This window comes from Rhinoderma darwinii, chromosome 1 (genome assembly GCF_050947455.1).
Source record: "Rhinoderma darwinii isolate aRhiDar2 chromosome 1, aRhiDar2.hap1, whole genome shotgun sequence".
Taxonomy (NCBI): Eukaryota; Metazoa; Chordata; class Amphibia; order Anura; family Rhinodermatidae; genus Rhinoderma; species Rhinoderma darwinii.
In genome coordinates, this window is record NC_134687.1 from 18,993,957 (window position 1) to 19,010,889 (window position 16,933).

The window sequence follows — 16,933 nt, forward strand, 5'->3', positions numbered from 1 at the left end:
TGATATATTGTATCATGTTGTTACATTATCGGTGTAAGAAAATCAGCACAAAGGTTATTATTTAACAATGAAAATAAACATCGGAAAATGTCTGAATTTCCGAATGTGAAACAAACAGATCTCTATTTTCTGCATAATAAATCTAATGTGAGAGTCATAAAGGATTGTTTGATAAGCATCACTCTCTATCTTTTGTAAGTTACCCCAATTTTCTGAATTATGGCTGTGCTATAAGGTGGCTCTGGCATTGCAATGGTTTGGGGCAGTTGTGTGATACATATACCTATAGACATATATTAAGACACATTTTAAGTGAAATCCAATACATCAAAGTGACCCAGTGGGCAATGTAATATCCTGCCCCGAGCCTCCCAATATTTCATATTGTCAGAGACAATTACTTGAGGTTCTCGGTGTGTAAGTTCTACTTTTCATGTCAAAGTACTTGCACAACTTTTTTTATTGGCTAGGAAATTATCTTAAAAGTGTTGTCACACCATAGAGAACTCTGTTCATATCGGAACTGCAACACAGATCACAGATGATTTTCCAAGATAAAGGCTCGGGCAGCTATACATTTCCCATGCAGCGGCCACTGCAGGGGAAACGTAGTATTACATGTTGGCCATTAAGATGCCGCACAGGGAGGCTCTCTGAGCGGCATATTGACTAATATGCCTAATAGGACAACACTTTTAATAGATACAATTATAGGTACCAAAGAAATCATGTGTAAATGTTCCGAGTGGGAGCCAATATGCAGTTAGGAACCACATAGACAATGTCTGCGGAAATATAGTCAGGGACGGATATACCATTGGTGCAACCTGTGCAGTGGCACATTAGCCCAGCAAGTAGGGGGCCCACTGCCACCTTAAAAGCAGCTCTCTACTGTCAATTGCAATGCATGTATGGACTGAGCTGTTGACAATGGCTCAGAATTGTTGAATGGTTAGAGAGACTTTGACGGCTGTTTTTTCTTTTTGGTGAGCTAATGGAGAGTATGGGGCCCACATACTGTTCTTGATCAGGGGCCCACTGCTGTATGGAAGGTCTTGGGTCAAAAGTGGAAGAGGTAGGACATATGGCTGAATTCCATAGAGGTCAATAGATACCATGATTTTCCATCAAATTTTGTCGGGAGGGAAAAGTGCAACTTCAATTATGAAAGTGGCATTTGGAATGCTCAGATGATATACATTTTGATGTATAAGTCCCATTCAGGACTTTCTCTTGCTTCCAGTGTACATGATGTACATTGTGTGAAAAAAACCAAAACATATTTAAAAATAATATATTCATATATATATATATATATATATATATATATATATATATATATATATATATATATATATATATACATACATTGTTGATACAGATGGTGCCACTGATGTAAACAGTGCCTAGACAACTATGTTGAAGATGACGCCATGTGTCAGTTGACATACCTGTATATATTTTAAGTAGATGGAGGACTGCCTAATGGTCTTCAAAAAGATGGCATCATGTGGCAAATTAGAAACTTTAACCTGCTACGTCTGTACATTTTACAGGGTTATTTATTCTGAGTATCATTAGTGACTGTTTATACTCTTTCCGTTTTAGTACATCTCCCTGAGATTGGTCTTTAAACAATTATACAAGGAAAAAATATTCTAAAAGTCACTTCGCATATAGACAAGTTAATTTTGCAGATTTACATGTTAAATACTTTTCCCAATAAAAAGACACAATCTTATTTTCCAACCATTTTCTCTCCTTTAGCTCCGGAAGGCAGTAATGGACCATATCTCGGATTCTTTCTTGGAGACAAATGTTCCCCTGCTGGTTCTCATTGAGGCTGCAAAGAGTGGTAATGAGAAGGAAGTAAAAGAGTACGCCCAAGTGTTTCGCGAACATGCCAACAAATTGGTTGAGGTAAGCCTTTGTTTTACATCAAAAGATCGCCTTTCATGTATCTTCTAAGGTATTAAAGCATAATGTTGTGATAATGAGCGGCGCTGAGTTGACTTTTAAGTTTTGGCATTGTTCTAGTAAAGACAAAGGAATGTTCTCAAGTCACATTTTCATGTTGGAATAATTGTGAGTTATGGATACTTAAATGTATATATTGTAAAAAATTATATAATCAGCAATGTATAAAGGCTGTAACAATAGCAAATTATCAGATTTGATCTAATATTAGGCCTATTACATGTATTAAAAGGAAAAAAATGACATGCATTCTGAACAAAGCAGTCAATTCCTCAATGTGCTGAGACGTTTCATCACTAATAGTGTATAAAATCTGCACCTTTCTGAGTTTTTTTTTTCATGCTAGGATCTATATCTACTTTTCTCAGCCTGTGGGAGGGTCAGCTTGCTTGTCTGCCTATGTCTAACCCTGTTTAAGCTGTAATGTAAAAGTGAATAGGATCTGCTCATAGACAGTCACTGTGCTCCCTCTTTGATACAAGGTTTGAGAAGGAAGAAAATATATCCTTTCTCTAATGAGTAAATGAAACTATGTCTGGGAGAAGCAGAATACAGGACTGGCATCTCCTGTAACAGGCACGTCTTCACTTATGCTGCATCAGAATTTGTTAATTCAACATTTATCTTAAGAACTGTGAAACTGTGGACTGGTCTACCACAGGATTTGGTCACAGAAGTAACAGTAGATTGCTTAAAAGGCTTAGATCATGGCTCAGTGGTTAGCACTATTGCCTTGCAGCGCGGGGGTCCTGGGTTCAAATCCAACTAAGGACAACATCTGCATGGAGTTTGTATGTTCTCCCCGTGTTTGTGTGGGTTTCCTCCGGGTACTCCAGTGTCCTCCCACACCCCAAAAACATACAAATAGGGAATTTAGATTGTGAGCCCCAATGGGGACAGTAAAAAAGAGGACCTCTGTACAGCACTGTGTAATATGTTGGTGCTATATAAGTAACTGAAATAAATAATAATTTCTTCAAACAAAATATCAGTGCATATGTAAATGTATAGAATGCTTGTAGGGTGTATATATCGGTATATATGTTAAGCACCTAATGTTATGTTATGTAATGCAGCTGTATTTGTCTTAGGAGAACAGGCTCATTTCCATAGAGCACTATATATTTTGTACGGACGGGACTCTGTGAAGGCAGATTAGCGTCAGAGGTCAATTTTGGTGTGCGGACCCTTTAAAAAAAATGGGAGGAGATTTTTTTTTTTATAGTGACAGTTTGTGAGTGATGGAGGAGAGAGAAAGAAAGGTGATGTGTGTGGGATAAGCAGGAGAGGGAGGAAGAAGTCAGGTCAGAGTGGGTGAATTTTCCGAGTGGCGCGTGAGCCGCTGTTGGGTAGCCAGGCAGAGCGAGAGCTGCCAGATTGTATAGCCAGGCAGGGCGTGAGCTGCCAGATCGGATAGCCGGGCAGGGAGAGAGCTGTCAGTTGAGTTTGCCAGGTAGGGTGCAAGCTACTAAGTGACTGGTTCACCAAAAAGACTTTGTATTGCAAGGCTGAATGACGTATGGCTAGCTCAGCATTTCATATGAGAACAAAGATCCCCTGCACCACAAGTTTAACTTGAGACTGAACCTTTAGTCAACACAATGTCCCGTTCCCACCGGTCATATCGGAAGCTGACAAGTATACAGCCTATTTATTAGTAAAACCGTCAAGCTTATGTACCAAATATTGTAACCGAGAAGATTGTGTCTCTGTTGGAGTAAAGTTCTGTTCAGCATCTTATACTTGTGTCGTCTGAAGTTCTTGCTGTGCAATTTCCTCTGCGGGGCAGTAACCTTCCTAAACCCTCTCCCACAAATTATGGAGAAAATGTTTGAGGGGCTATTGAGAGACTATATACAGGATTATGTGACAAAAAATAGTATTAAAAGTGACAGCCAGCACGGTTTTACTAAGGACAGAAGTTGTCAAACCAACCTGATTTGTTTTTATGAAAAAATGAGCAGAAGCCTAGACAGAGGGGCCGCTGTGGATTTAGTGTTTTTGGACTTTGCAAAGGCATTTGACACTGTCCCTCATAGACGCCTAATGGATAAATTAAGGACTATAGGTTTAGAAAGTAGGGTTTGTAACTGGATTGAGAATTGGCTCAAGGACCGTATCCAGAGAGTTGTGGTCAATGATTCCTACTCTGAATGGTCCCCAGTTATAAGTGGTGTACCCCAGGGTTCAGTGCTGGGACCACTATTATTCAACTTATTTATTAATGATATAGAGGATGGGATTAATAGCACTATTTCTATTTTTGCAGATGACACCAAGCTATGCAATATAGTTCAGTCTATGGAAGATGTTAGTAAATTGCAAGCGGATTTGGACACACTTATTGTTTGGGAATCCACTTGGCAAATGAGGTTTAATGTAGATAAATGTAAAGTTATGAATCTGGGTACCAACAACCTGCATGCATCATATGTCCTAGGGAGAGCTACACTGGGGGAGTCACTTGTTGAGATGGATCTGGGTGTACTTGTAAATCATAAACTAAATAACAGCACAATGTCAATCAGCTGCTTCAAAGGCCAGCAGGATATTGTCTTGTATTAAAAGAGGCATGGACTCGCGGGACAGGGATGTAATATTACAACTTTACAAAGCATTAGTGAGGCCTCAACTAGAATATGCAGTTCAGTTCTGGGCTCCAGTTCATAGAAAGGATGCCCTGGAGTTGGAAAAAATACAAAGAAGAGCAACGAAGCTAATAAGGGGCATGGAAAATCTAAGTTATGAGGAAAGATTAAAAGAACTAAACCTATTTAGCCTTGAAAAGAGATGACTAAGGGGGGACATGATTAACTTATTGTAATGGCCGGAAGGAGGTGAAGGGAAAGTGAGCCCTAATCTACCCACCGCCCTATCCCTGCCTACTTGCAACGACTCGCCCTAGGCGACGAGGTACAACTGGGCGGCGGTCCCTACGCTGTCTAAGTGCACAGGAAAACAAACAGGGAACATGCAAGGGAAGGGGCAGTAGCCACGGAACGCCACGAGGAAACGGAGCGGCGAACGGACAGTCAGGACCAGGACGAAGTGAGTACACCCAAGCGGGCAAGGAGACAGAAGCAAGCCAGGGGCAAAGCAAAGCAGGTCAAGCAGAACTGCAGCAAGGCAGAAGCACGGCAGAAGCAGGCTGGAGCAAGCAGCAGTGGGGCCAGGAATCCAAAAGAATTACAAGCACTGAGGGAGAGAACAGGGCAGGTAATAAAGGACAGGGGGCGGAGCTAACTCCGACAGACCAGGCCGCGATAGGCTCTCCCACTCCTGAGCCTGCCACCCTGGTTGGTGGGAGATGGTGTCAGTCGAACAGGTCCGGCCTCAGGTGTGGATTGATTAATCCCAGGAGTATACCTAGATGAAGTACCTGGCAGATCCCTAACAGTACTCCCCCTTTTATGAGGGGCCACCGGACCCTTACTAAGGGGACCCGGTTTAGTGGGGAAGAGAAGGTGGAACCTCCTGATCAATACCCCAGCGTGAACATCACGGGCAGGTACCCAAGTCCTCTCCTCCGGCCCGTATCCTCTCCAATGGACCAGGTACTGGAGGGAGCCCTGGACCATCCTACTGTCCATAATCTTGGCCACCTCGAATTCCACCCCCTCAGGGGTGAGAACGGGAACAGGAGGTATCCTCGAGGGGGACCAGGACGGGGAGCAGCGTTTAAGGAGGGAGGCATGGAAGACGTCATGTATGCGAAATGATGGGGGGAGCTCCAGACGGAAGGATACAGGGTTGAGGACTTCAATGATCTTATAAGGTCCAATAAATCGGGGAGCAAACTTCCTGGACGGGACCTTAAGGCGCAAGTTCCTGGACGACAACCAGACCAAATCCCCGACGACAAACCGGGGGTTAGCAGAACGTCTACTATCCGCCTGAATCTTTTGTGCGCTCTGGGACGCCTCTAGGTTCTTCTGAACCTGGGCCCAGACAGTGCACAGTTCCCGATGAACATCCTCTACCTCAGGATTATTGGAACAACCAGGGGAGACGGAGGAGAATCTTGGGTTAAACCCGAAATTACAGAAAAACGGGGAGACCCCTGACGAGTTACTGACCCGGTTATTCAAGGAAAATTCAGCAAGGGGAAGGAATGAGACCCAATCGAATTGACAGTCAGAGATGAAACACCTTAAATATTGTTCCAGGGATTGGTTGGTCCTTTCCGTTTGGCCATTAGTTTCGGGATGGAAGGCGGAGGAGAAGGACAGATCAATCTCCAACTTTTTACAAAAAGCTCTCCAAAATAAGGAAACAAATTGTACCCCTCTGTCAGAAACGATATTGACTGGGGCCCCATGGAGACGCAGGATGTGTTTCACAAACAAAGAAGCTAACGTCTTGGCGTTAGGTAGCTTCTTAAGGGGCACAAAGTGGCACATCTTGCTGAAGCGGTCGACTACCACCCACACCACCGACTTGCCCTGAGATGGAGGCAAATCGGTGATAAAATCCATGGAGATATGGGTCCAAGGTCTCTGGGGAATGGGCAAGGAACGTAGTAGGCCCGCAGGTCGGGACCTAGGGGTTTTGGACCTAGCGCAAACCTCACAAGCGGCGACGTAAGCCCTAACGTCTTTAGGCAACCCAGGCCACCAATAGTTTCTGGTAATGAGGTGTTTGGTGCCCAAGATGCCAGGATGACCAGATAGAGCGGAGTCATGGTTTTCCCTGAGTACCCTCAGCCGGTATTGCAGGGGAACAAACAGTTTGTCCCCAGGGACGTTCCCGGGAGCTGCACCCTGATCAGCCGCGATATCAGAAGCTAAATCAGAATCCGTGGCAGAGACGATTATACCAGGGGGTAAAATACAAGCAGGATCCTTCTCAGAAGGAGGATTGGCCATGAAACTACGTGACGGAGCATCAGCCTTAATATTCTTGGACCCAGCCCTATAGGTAACCAAGAAATTAAATCTGGTAAAGAATAGTGCCCACCGAGCTTGTCTAGGATTAAGCCTCCGGGCCGATTCTAGGAAAACCAGATTCTTGTGATCCGTAAGGACCGTTACCTGGTGTCTGGCCCCCTCCAGGAAGTGCCGCCACTCCTCAAAAGCCCATTTAATGGCTAGAAGTTCGCGGTTGCCAATATCATAGTTACTCTCCGTGGGCGAAAACTTCCTAGAGAAGTAAGCACAGGGGCGGAGATGGGTGAGGGAGCTGGTACCCTGGGACAAGACGGCCCCCACTCCCACCTCGGAAGCGTCAACCTCCACAATAAATGGCTCCTCTTGGTTGGGCTGAATCAGCACGGGGGCCGAGATAAAGCACTTCTTGAGGGTCTCAAAGGCCTGGACGGCCTCAGGGGGCCAATGGAGGACATCAGCACCCTTGCGGGTAAGGTCCGTAAGAGGCTTAGCGACGACCGAGAAGTTGGCAATAAATCTCCTGTAATAGTTGGCGAACCCTAAAAAACACTGTAACGCCTTAAGGGAGGCAGGTTGGACCCATTCCGCCACAGCCTGAACCTTGGCAGGGTCCATGCGGAATTCATGAGGAGTGAGGATTTGCCCTAAAAATGGTATCTCCTGTACCCCAAAGACACATTTTTCAGTCTTAGCAAACAGATTATTCTCCCGAAGGACCTGGAGCACCTTCCTGACATGCTCCACGTGGGAGGACCAGTCCTTGGAAAACACCAGTATGTCATCAAGGTACACAACAAGAAAATTACCCAGGTACTCTCTCAGGATTTCATTAATAAAATTCTGGAAGACAGCAGGGGCATTACACAACCCAAAGGGCATGACCAGGTATTCGAAATGACCCTCGGGTGTGTTGAACGCAGTTTTCCACTCATCCCCCTCTTTGATGCGGATAAGGTTATATGCCCCCCGTAGATCGAACTTAGAAAACCATTGGGCTCCCTGAACCTGATTAAAAAGATCCGGAATCAAAGGAAGTGGGTACTGGTTCCTTACGGTGACCTTATTCAGGTTACGATAATCAATGCATGGCCTAAGACCACCATCCTTCTTCCCCACGAAGAAGAAGCCAGCACCTACAGGAGAAGTCGAGGGGCGAATGAAACCCTTGGCCAGGCATTCTTGGATATACACCCTCATGGCTTCACGTTCAGGACATGAAAGATTAAATATCCTACCCTTAGGAAGCTTGGCACCAGGCACCAAATCGATAGCGCAATCGTAATCTCTATGGGGGGGCAACACCTCGGAGGCCTCCTTAGAAAACACATCGGCGAAGTCCTGAACAAACTCAGGAAGCGTGTTTACCTCCTCCCGGGGAGAAATAGAGTTAACAGAAAGACATGACATAAGACATTCACTACCCCATTTGGTGAGATCCCCAGTATTCCAATCAAACGTGGGATTATGCAACTGCAACCAGGGAAGACCTAATACCAGATCAGACGATAATCCCTGCATCACCAGTACAGAGCACTGCTCCAAATGCATGGAGCCAACAAGGAGTTCAAAAACAGGAGTATGCTGAGTAAAATAACCATTAGCAAGGGGAGTTGAGTCGATTCCTACTACAGGGATAGGATAAGGTAAATCAATACAAGGCATCTTTAGAGACCTAGCAAATTCCACAGACATGATATTAGCAGATGAGCCAGAATCCACGAAAGCACTGCCCGTGGCAGACCGGCCAGCAAACGAGACCTGAAAGGGAAGCAAAATTTTATTGCGTTTCACATTAACGGGAAATACCTGTGCGCCCAAGTGACCTCCCCGATGATCACTTAGGCGCGGAAGTTTTCCGGCTTCTTATTCTTGCGCCTGGGACAGGTGTTCAGTAGATGCTTGTCGTCCCCACAGTAGAAGCAGAGACCATTCATTCTGCGAAACTCCCTACGTTGTCGAGGGGACATGGAGGCCCCGAGTTGCATAGGTACCTCCGAGTTCTCCGTGTAGGGGCGAGGAGACGGGACCTCGGGGGGGATCGCAGAAAAGTCAGAGGGGAGCACACTGAAGCGTTCTAGCTGACGTTCCCTGAGACGTCGGTCAAGTCGTACTGCTAGGGCCATAACCTGGTCAAGGGAGTCAGACGAGGGGTAGCTAACCAGCAGATCCTTCAGGGCGTCAGATAATCCTAACCTAAACTGGCACCTTAGGGCTGGATCGTTCCACTGAGAAGCTACGCACCACTTCCTAAAATCAGAACAGTATTCCTCAACCGGTCTCCTACCCTGACGTAAGGTCACCAGCTGACTCTCGGCTAAGGCAGTCCTGTCAGTCTCGTCGTAAATGAGTCCGAGGGCAGAGAAAAAACGATCAACAGAGGAAAGTTCAGGGGCGTCAGGAGCCAAGGAGAAGGCCCACTCTTGGGGCCCTTCCTGGAGTCGGGATATGATGATACCCACCCGCTGGTTCTCGGAACCTGAGGAGTGGGGCTTTAGGCGGAAATACAGTCTGCAACTCTCCCGGAAGGAGAGAAACGTCTTACGGTCCCCTGAGAACCGGTCAGGTAACTTGAGGTCGGGTTCTAGAGGTGAGGTGAGGGGTACTACTAAAGCAGCGTCACCCTGATTGACCCTTTGGGCCAGGGCCTGGACCTGTAGGGAGAGGCCCTGCATCTGCTGGGCCAGGGTCTCAAGGGGGTCCATGATAGCGTCAGCGTAGGAGAAATGGTAGACTAGGTAAAGGCTTGTAATTATGTAATGGCCGGAAGGAGGTGAAGGGAAAGTGAGCCCTAATCTACCCACCGCCCTGTCCCTGCCTACTTGCAACGACTCGCCCTAGGCGACGAGGTACAACTGGGCGGCGGTCCCTACGCTGTCTAAGTGCACAGGAAAACAAACAGGGAACATGCAAGGGAAGGGGCAGTAGCCACGGAACGCCACGAGGAAACGGAGCGGCGAACGGACAGTCAGGACCAGGACGAAGTGAGTACACCCAAGCGGGCAAGGAGACAGAAGCAAGCCAGGGGCAAAGCAAAGCAGGTCAAGCAGAACTGCAGCAAGGCAGAAGCATGGCAGAAGCAGGCTGGAGCAAGCAGCAGTGGGGCCAGGAATCCAAAAGAATTACAAGCACTGAGGGAGAGAACAGGGCAGGTAATAAAGGACAGGGGGCGGAGCTAACTCCGACAGACCAGGCCGCGATAGGCTCTCCCACTCCTGAGCCTGCCACCCTGGTTGGTGGGAGATGGTGTCAGTCGAACAGGTCTGGCCTCAGGTGTGGATTGATTAATCCCAGGAGTATACCTAGATGAAGTACCTGGCAGATCCCTAACACTTATATAAATATATGAATGGGCCATACAAATAATATGGTGAAATCCTGTTTCTGAATCTATGGAATAGTCACCGCAGGAGCCGTCACAGCAGGGACAGTAGATGGCTTTAAAAAGGCAAAGATAATTTCTTAGAATGAAAAAATATATTAGCTCCTATGTCAATCTGTAGAAACGTTTCCCATCTCTTGGTTCAACTTGATGGACATGTGTCTTTTTTCAACTGTACTAACTATGTAACTATGTAACCTGTTACATGTCTGATCGCCACTGGAGATCAGGAGGAAATATTTTCCTTTTCAGGGCAGATAGGTTCATGTTGGATCTATGCGGATCTATGCGGCTTAAACAAAGTTCTATAGTTTACCCTTCTCTATCTCCTGTCCCTTGGATGAACTTGATGGACATGTCTTTTTTCAACCGTACTAACTATGTGACATGAGTGACAAATGAGCCAGGAGTAGTATATGCATGGCAGGGAAATTAAATAATGTTCAGTATTGTGCTTGAGACACAAGCGGGTCGAACATGACTAGAGATCTGTGGAAATATTCTAGTCATGGACATGACACACACAAATCTATAGGCCACTGTTATTAGAATGGCCAATCAGTGAAATACAAAAATGGTCAATTAAATGGTATATTGCTTAAAGGGGTTTTTATAGGATTAGAGAAATGCAGCTGCTTATTCCTGGAAGCAGCACGACACTTGTTAATGGTTTGCGTCCAATAAAGCAACTCTGCTTCATTAAAGTAAATTGGGGTTACACTGCGGCATCTTCAGCTTCTCTAAGGAGGAAAGCTCTAGGCTGGACCAGAGTGAGTCATTGGATGTCATGTATTTTGATTTTTTTCCCAAAACATTTGATAATGTGCCGCATAGAAGTTTGGTACATAAAATGAGAATGCTGAGACGAGGGTAAAATGTCTGTAAGTGGGTGAGTAAGTGGATCAGTGATAGTAAATAAAGGGTAGTTATCAACGTTACATACTCAGATCGGGTCACCGTTACTAGTGAGGTACCACAAAAGTCTGTATTGGACCCTATTTTGTATTGTAATACAAATTATTCTGAAGAAGTTGGAGGCTTGGGCAGAGAAGTGGCAAATTAGATATAACACTAATAAATGTGAGGTTATGCCCCTGGGAATGGAAAATACCTGTCACCATTATATACTAAATGGAAAACACTGGGTAAAAGTGACATGGAAAAGGATTTAGGAATTTTAGTTAACAGTAAAGTTAAATGTAGCAACCAGTGTCAGACAGCTGCTGCCAAGGCAAATAAGAACATGTCATGCGTCAGAAGGGGCATAGATACACATGACAAGAACATAGTTCTACCATTTTAGAAATCTCTAGTCAGACCTCACATAGAATATTGTGTACAGCTTTGGCCACCAGTGTACAAGAAAGACATGGTAGAGCTTGAGCAGGTTCAAAGGCAGAAAACTAAAGTATTAAATGGAATGGGTGGACTATGATACCCAGAAAGATGATCAAGATTAGGGTTTTTTAGTTTAGAAGAGGGGTGACCTAATAATTATTTATAAGTATATCAAAGGTCTCTCATGATCTGTTTATACCCAGGACTGTAACTAGTGGGGCATCCTCTACGTCTAGAGGAAAGAAGGTTTATTCACCAACTGCACTCGATTGGTGGTCACCCGGACAGGAAGAGAAGTGGTCACTCAGAAATCTGAAAAATTTACTAAAGAATAGCCCCAAAAAGATAAATAAGCCTACACGAGATGCTACAAATGTATGTAAAACTAATTACTGTATGTCTATGCTGTTATTCTAGTGAAGTTAGGCAGTAAATAAGTTTCCACAGTTATTTTGCACTCCCCCTATAGTAAAAAAAACCATCAACTACCAAACTCTTTTTCACTATACAAAACTAGTGTAAGAAATGTTCAATTTTACTGCATATTATAAAACTAAGCTGGCTAAGTGGAGACATAATTATGTAGAGATAGACATTTTCATGCCATTAAGACATAAATGCATTTTCGGAAGTAAATATAGAGAAAACTTTACTGCACTGCTAGAATTAATTGCCTGGCAACATTATAAAGTACATTCTCCAAATATTATTTATTGGAAGAGAATCTGTTGTGAAGTTTTGAGTAATATCACTAATTGATTTTGCATTTATCTTGGTTTGTAAAACATCTGATCCCCGGTTTGTGAATTATTAATATTTCTTATTGGTGTATTTGGATTTGAGTCTTAAGATTTCATACAAGGTTTATGATTGCTCCAGATACATCATTTCATCAATCAGTCCTGATAGAAAAGTTGTAAGGGGACTCAGGACCCCTTTATGGGAGCCAGAACTGAGAACTACCCATTGTGGCAGACTCGAGCTGCCACAGTATTACATGGACGGCCTTTCATCTGTATGGCTGCCATGTAACACTACATTTCCTCTGCAGCAGCAGTTGTGGGGGAAATGACTGGCTGGCCGCGGCTTTGCTGGTGGAAAATCAGCTCTATGCCAGGACTGACGGCGATCGGCTGATGAGCCAACTCCTTTAATGAACAATAAAAAATTTAGTACTACAGATACTTCAGAATGCGGGCGTGGGAATTGGAAATTTTTAAGGGACTGTCTCACATTGACAACCCCTTTCGATATATCCTATTAGGGCATATGGACATCGCATAGTAGGGTGCCTATCTTGGGATCCCCTTTTACTAGAGTGACTTACTTTCTACCTGACCTTGCCTGTTGGACGTTCATTTGCATGATGATCATGTAATGCTACATTTCTCCTGCAGAGGCCACTGCTGGGGAACTGTATGGCTGGCTGCCGCCTTCAGCTGTTACTGCTGTGGGGGTTTCTGAAGCCCTTTATGGGCCAAACACTTTAAAGTATAGGTTCACCGTTAAACATTGTATAGTTTACATCTAATTTAGAGAGAAGCTCCCAAAATGCAGTGCAGAGGAGACATTGTGTTTAGGTGCTCAGTGTATCTGTTAGGGGTGTGTCTGTCATCACAGTGTTGACAGATTCTATTGTAAGCAGCAACATTTTCTCTACTAGCTTTGAGTATGAGTGGAGTATAAGAAATACTGTAAACGGTGAGATTACACTCATTGATGAAATGTTAACATACCCTATTTAAAGGGATTTCTTCCTTCCAACACTGAAAGTTTTACTTTCCTGTAGTTCTGACGTTCTCATTTATCATTAGTCTACTTGAGCTTGTCAACTGCAACAACAGCATGGGCACAAGGTCTTTAGGCCTTACGCACATCCTTCTCAGGTCCAACCTGGAGCAAAATGAAACTTCTTTGTGGCATTGGGTTGTGACCAGTTAAATCACTGTGCCCGGCTCACTCAATGTCAGACCAACGGCCGTCGATCAACTGTCAAAAGCAGTTTATGGAGCAGACAAGGAATCTACTACACATAGAGCTTTAGGCAAATGGCCTCTAGTGGGCTCCACTTTCCTTTTAATGGCAAAACGACTATCTCTAGGTCCTCATCCCCTCATGATTTCCTAATTCCTCAATCAACTCCATCTCCAGCATTCATTTCAAACCTTCCGGAAAGAATCCCCTCATTGCTCATAGCCGCTAAGATTTCTAGGTAAATAAAATGTAAATCGGTTACAGTTTTGGGTGGTAATTTCCTTTAAAGTGTCAAAAACCCTTTTGTTGAAAACGTCACCTTTATTAATATCGACAGTACATAATTCTTTACAGGTGGAATATTAAATATGTAAAACATTAATAGGCGCAATTAAGCTGAAGGCAACAGGCCGCTTAACTCAAGAGATGAATGGCCAATTCTTACCGGACATAGCCACCTACGTAGAGGGACAAGTTGACGGATGAATCTTTAGCTCGGCTCTATGGCAGCATGGCAGGTTCAGCATGCATGAGCCTCCCAGGAGTAATATCTGTTAAAATGTTGCCTTTTATAATGGTTGGCTATTCACTTACGAAGGCCCAGAACTAGTAATCATAGCTCCGAGCCTCTGCTACAGTCCTATACATCATTGCTATAGCTATTAAATGCCACATTTACAAGTTAGCATTTTAATTTCTCCGGTGATATTGCTTTACATTTCAGCTAGCTGGTTACGATCCTTTAGGGTCTTATTTTTGTCTAAGCCTTTAATGCACCACATTAAATTAAAAAAAAATTGAAATATTTTTGAAATTCCTTTTTAATCAATTCCATTTCCATTTAGTACTGTAGATACCTATTTAACTTCCTTTGATAAATGTCGGCTTTGTTTGCAGTTGAGAGGTAATTATCAACTATTTGTTTCTGTTTAACTTGTTTCTTATTTATATGATGATAACTTAAAAAAATATTGTGTACATATACCGGGCCCTGAGACAAGCAGATGAATCACATTTGCTTGGTAATGATATCTGCAGCACTCAGGAGGTAGATGCATATGATTTGTAAGGCATCAGTTGCTAAGCAGCGCGTTTCTTTGAAAATAATAATAATTGTGCAGAAAGATCCGTGTTTCTGTCAAGGTTTCCTACTTTCTTCTTTCTTGCAGATAAAATAGTACAGTATACTCATTAAGGCCCTATGCACACGACCGTGCCAGTAATCACAGCCCACGATTGCGAGCACGGCCGGCTGCTGACGTCCGCCCGTATTTTCGGGCCGTGCTCCCATAATAAGTATAGGAGCACGGCCCGTGAAATACGAAAAATAGGACATGCTCCATAATTCCCGGAACGGTTCTACGGCATGGACACCCATACATAGCGCTACGGAAATGTGTCCGCAACCATTAGAACTGAATGGGTCCGTAAATCCGTGGACCGCGGTATGGTCCGCAGTTTTACAATCGTGTGCATGGGGCCTAAGACATTAACGAAACGCGTCGGGTACATGGGTTCAAAATATGACAGTAATCAGTTTGTGTGCCGTATGTTGTCAAGTTTTGGATTGGCTTATTGCTGTGTATGTGGAAAGGGGGTTGAGAACATTCTAGAAGTCTTGCTATATTTTAATGAAAAGTGGGCTTAGAGTTTTAAAAATTGGAAAAAGATTTTCTGCTTTTGTAACCATTCCAAGGATGTGATTGTCTACAAGTAATTCTGTGTGGACACTTAGTTAAAGTAGCAGAAGATAAAGTCAAGAATTAAGAATTATTGGGAGGCAATACTAGAAGGAGTTGCCTAAAATGAGAAAAAACTCTACCCTTGACTTCTCGAAAATCAAGAAAAAATTATTATATAACTCATGAAAAACTAACGACCTTGACATGGGGAACCCTAATTACATTTCAGAAAATCTGGGACCCCTAGACACAGTCTACTATCCGTCCAGGCAGATCTGATTCCCCTAATCAATTATCCGAAACGCGCTTACCGTGGGCCAAGCATTCTTTACAGATGTCCACACAAACGCTTTTCAGTCCCCCGGGACCATTTACCTCTCCACCTCACCCCCTATTACCTTACAACTGTTACTTTTCTAGTTTTTGCATGTTTCACATTCAAAATTTGTCAATTGACTCATTGTATTTTGAGACTATGTTAATGTCTCCTAAACTATATTGAATATTCTATAAAAATCAATCTATATAAAAAAAAAATAGTCCAGGTTCTTATTGATGGGCTTCATAGCACGTTATGCACCACTCAATCTTCCCCCGACGCATGCATCGCGCTCATCTTTTCATCAAAGTCTGAATGATTGACGATGTGATACATAGATGGGCTGGGTCCACCAGGAGGAGACCCCACCTTTATGGTGCCCATATGCCCTAAAAAGTCAAATGGAAAGGAGTTGTCTTATTGGACCAATCCCTTTAAGATTTTAGAAAACCCATATTCAGATGCTCTTTTTGGACATTCAGAGTTAATTGAAGTCTAGTGTTCAGGATTTTCATCTACAAAGAGTGTCTCTTGTTCTGGAGGACCTGGCAGCTGGAATGTCTATACATTACATGAACAGGCTATTGATTTAATTGAAAGCAGTGCAATATTTCATTTCACCTGTGGTGGCGCTGAAGAGGAATTGAACACTTGCTGTTGGGTTCCCTACAGATTGTGGCTTGCTGAAGGATTAAGTAGTGGGACACCCTGTGATAATCTTAGCATCAAGGGATCCGTCTGACAAAAAGGGATTGTCCAATGTAGACAATTCCTTTAATCCAACACCACAATTAACATTTTACTTAGGCCTCATGCCCACTTCAGTCTTTTTCTTCCGGGTGCTAGACGTTTTTCTGACGGCTAACACCCTGACCCATTCATTTCAATGGGGCCATGCACACTCTGGTTTTTTGACGGTCCCGTTGCTCCGTTCGGATCCAAAGTAGAGCATGTTCTACTTTGGTCAGAGATTCCGTGACCGTGAGGCCCATGCTAGTCAATGGGGCCGTCAAAAAATGTGAAGGCACACGGAAGGCATTCGTGTGCCGCCCGTGTGTGACGGAGCTGTTGCTCAACAACGGCCGGGTGGGCAGAAGTACATTACAGATATATTACACTAATCGGCAGCCACTTCTCTCTATCAGTCACTGATAGAGAAAAGAGGCTGCTGATTAAAAATAAAATAAAAAGCATTTCATACATACCCGGTCGTTGTCTTGGTGACGAGTCCCTCTTCTTCCTCCAGTCCGACCTTCCTGTATGACGCGGCAGCCTGTGATTGGCTGCAGAGGCCGCTGCAGCCTGTAATTGGCTGCAGAGGCGGTCACGTGGGATGAAGCGTCATCCCTGGAGGCCGGCCTTCTGACGTCATCCTGAC

At 44.1% G+C, this 16,933-nt stretch overlaps 1 protein-coding gene across 5 annotated transcripts in view; it reads left to right on the forward strand.

The window, feature by feature from the left end:
• CTNNA2 (catenin alpha 2) overlaps positions 1 to 16,933 on the forward strand; it is a 1,837,255-nt gene that overhangs the window by 1,432,606 nt on the left and 387,716 nt on the right. For all 5 annotated transcript variants that reach the window (XM_075855957.1, XM_075855967.1, XM_075855939.1 and 2 more), the window contains one exon: positions 1,768 to 1,920. In XM_075855957.1, coding sequence (XP_075712072.1) covers positions 1,768 to 1,920 — 153 coding nt within the window. The remainder of the gene's footprint in view (positions 1 to 1,767; positions 1,921 to 16,933) is intronic.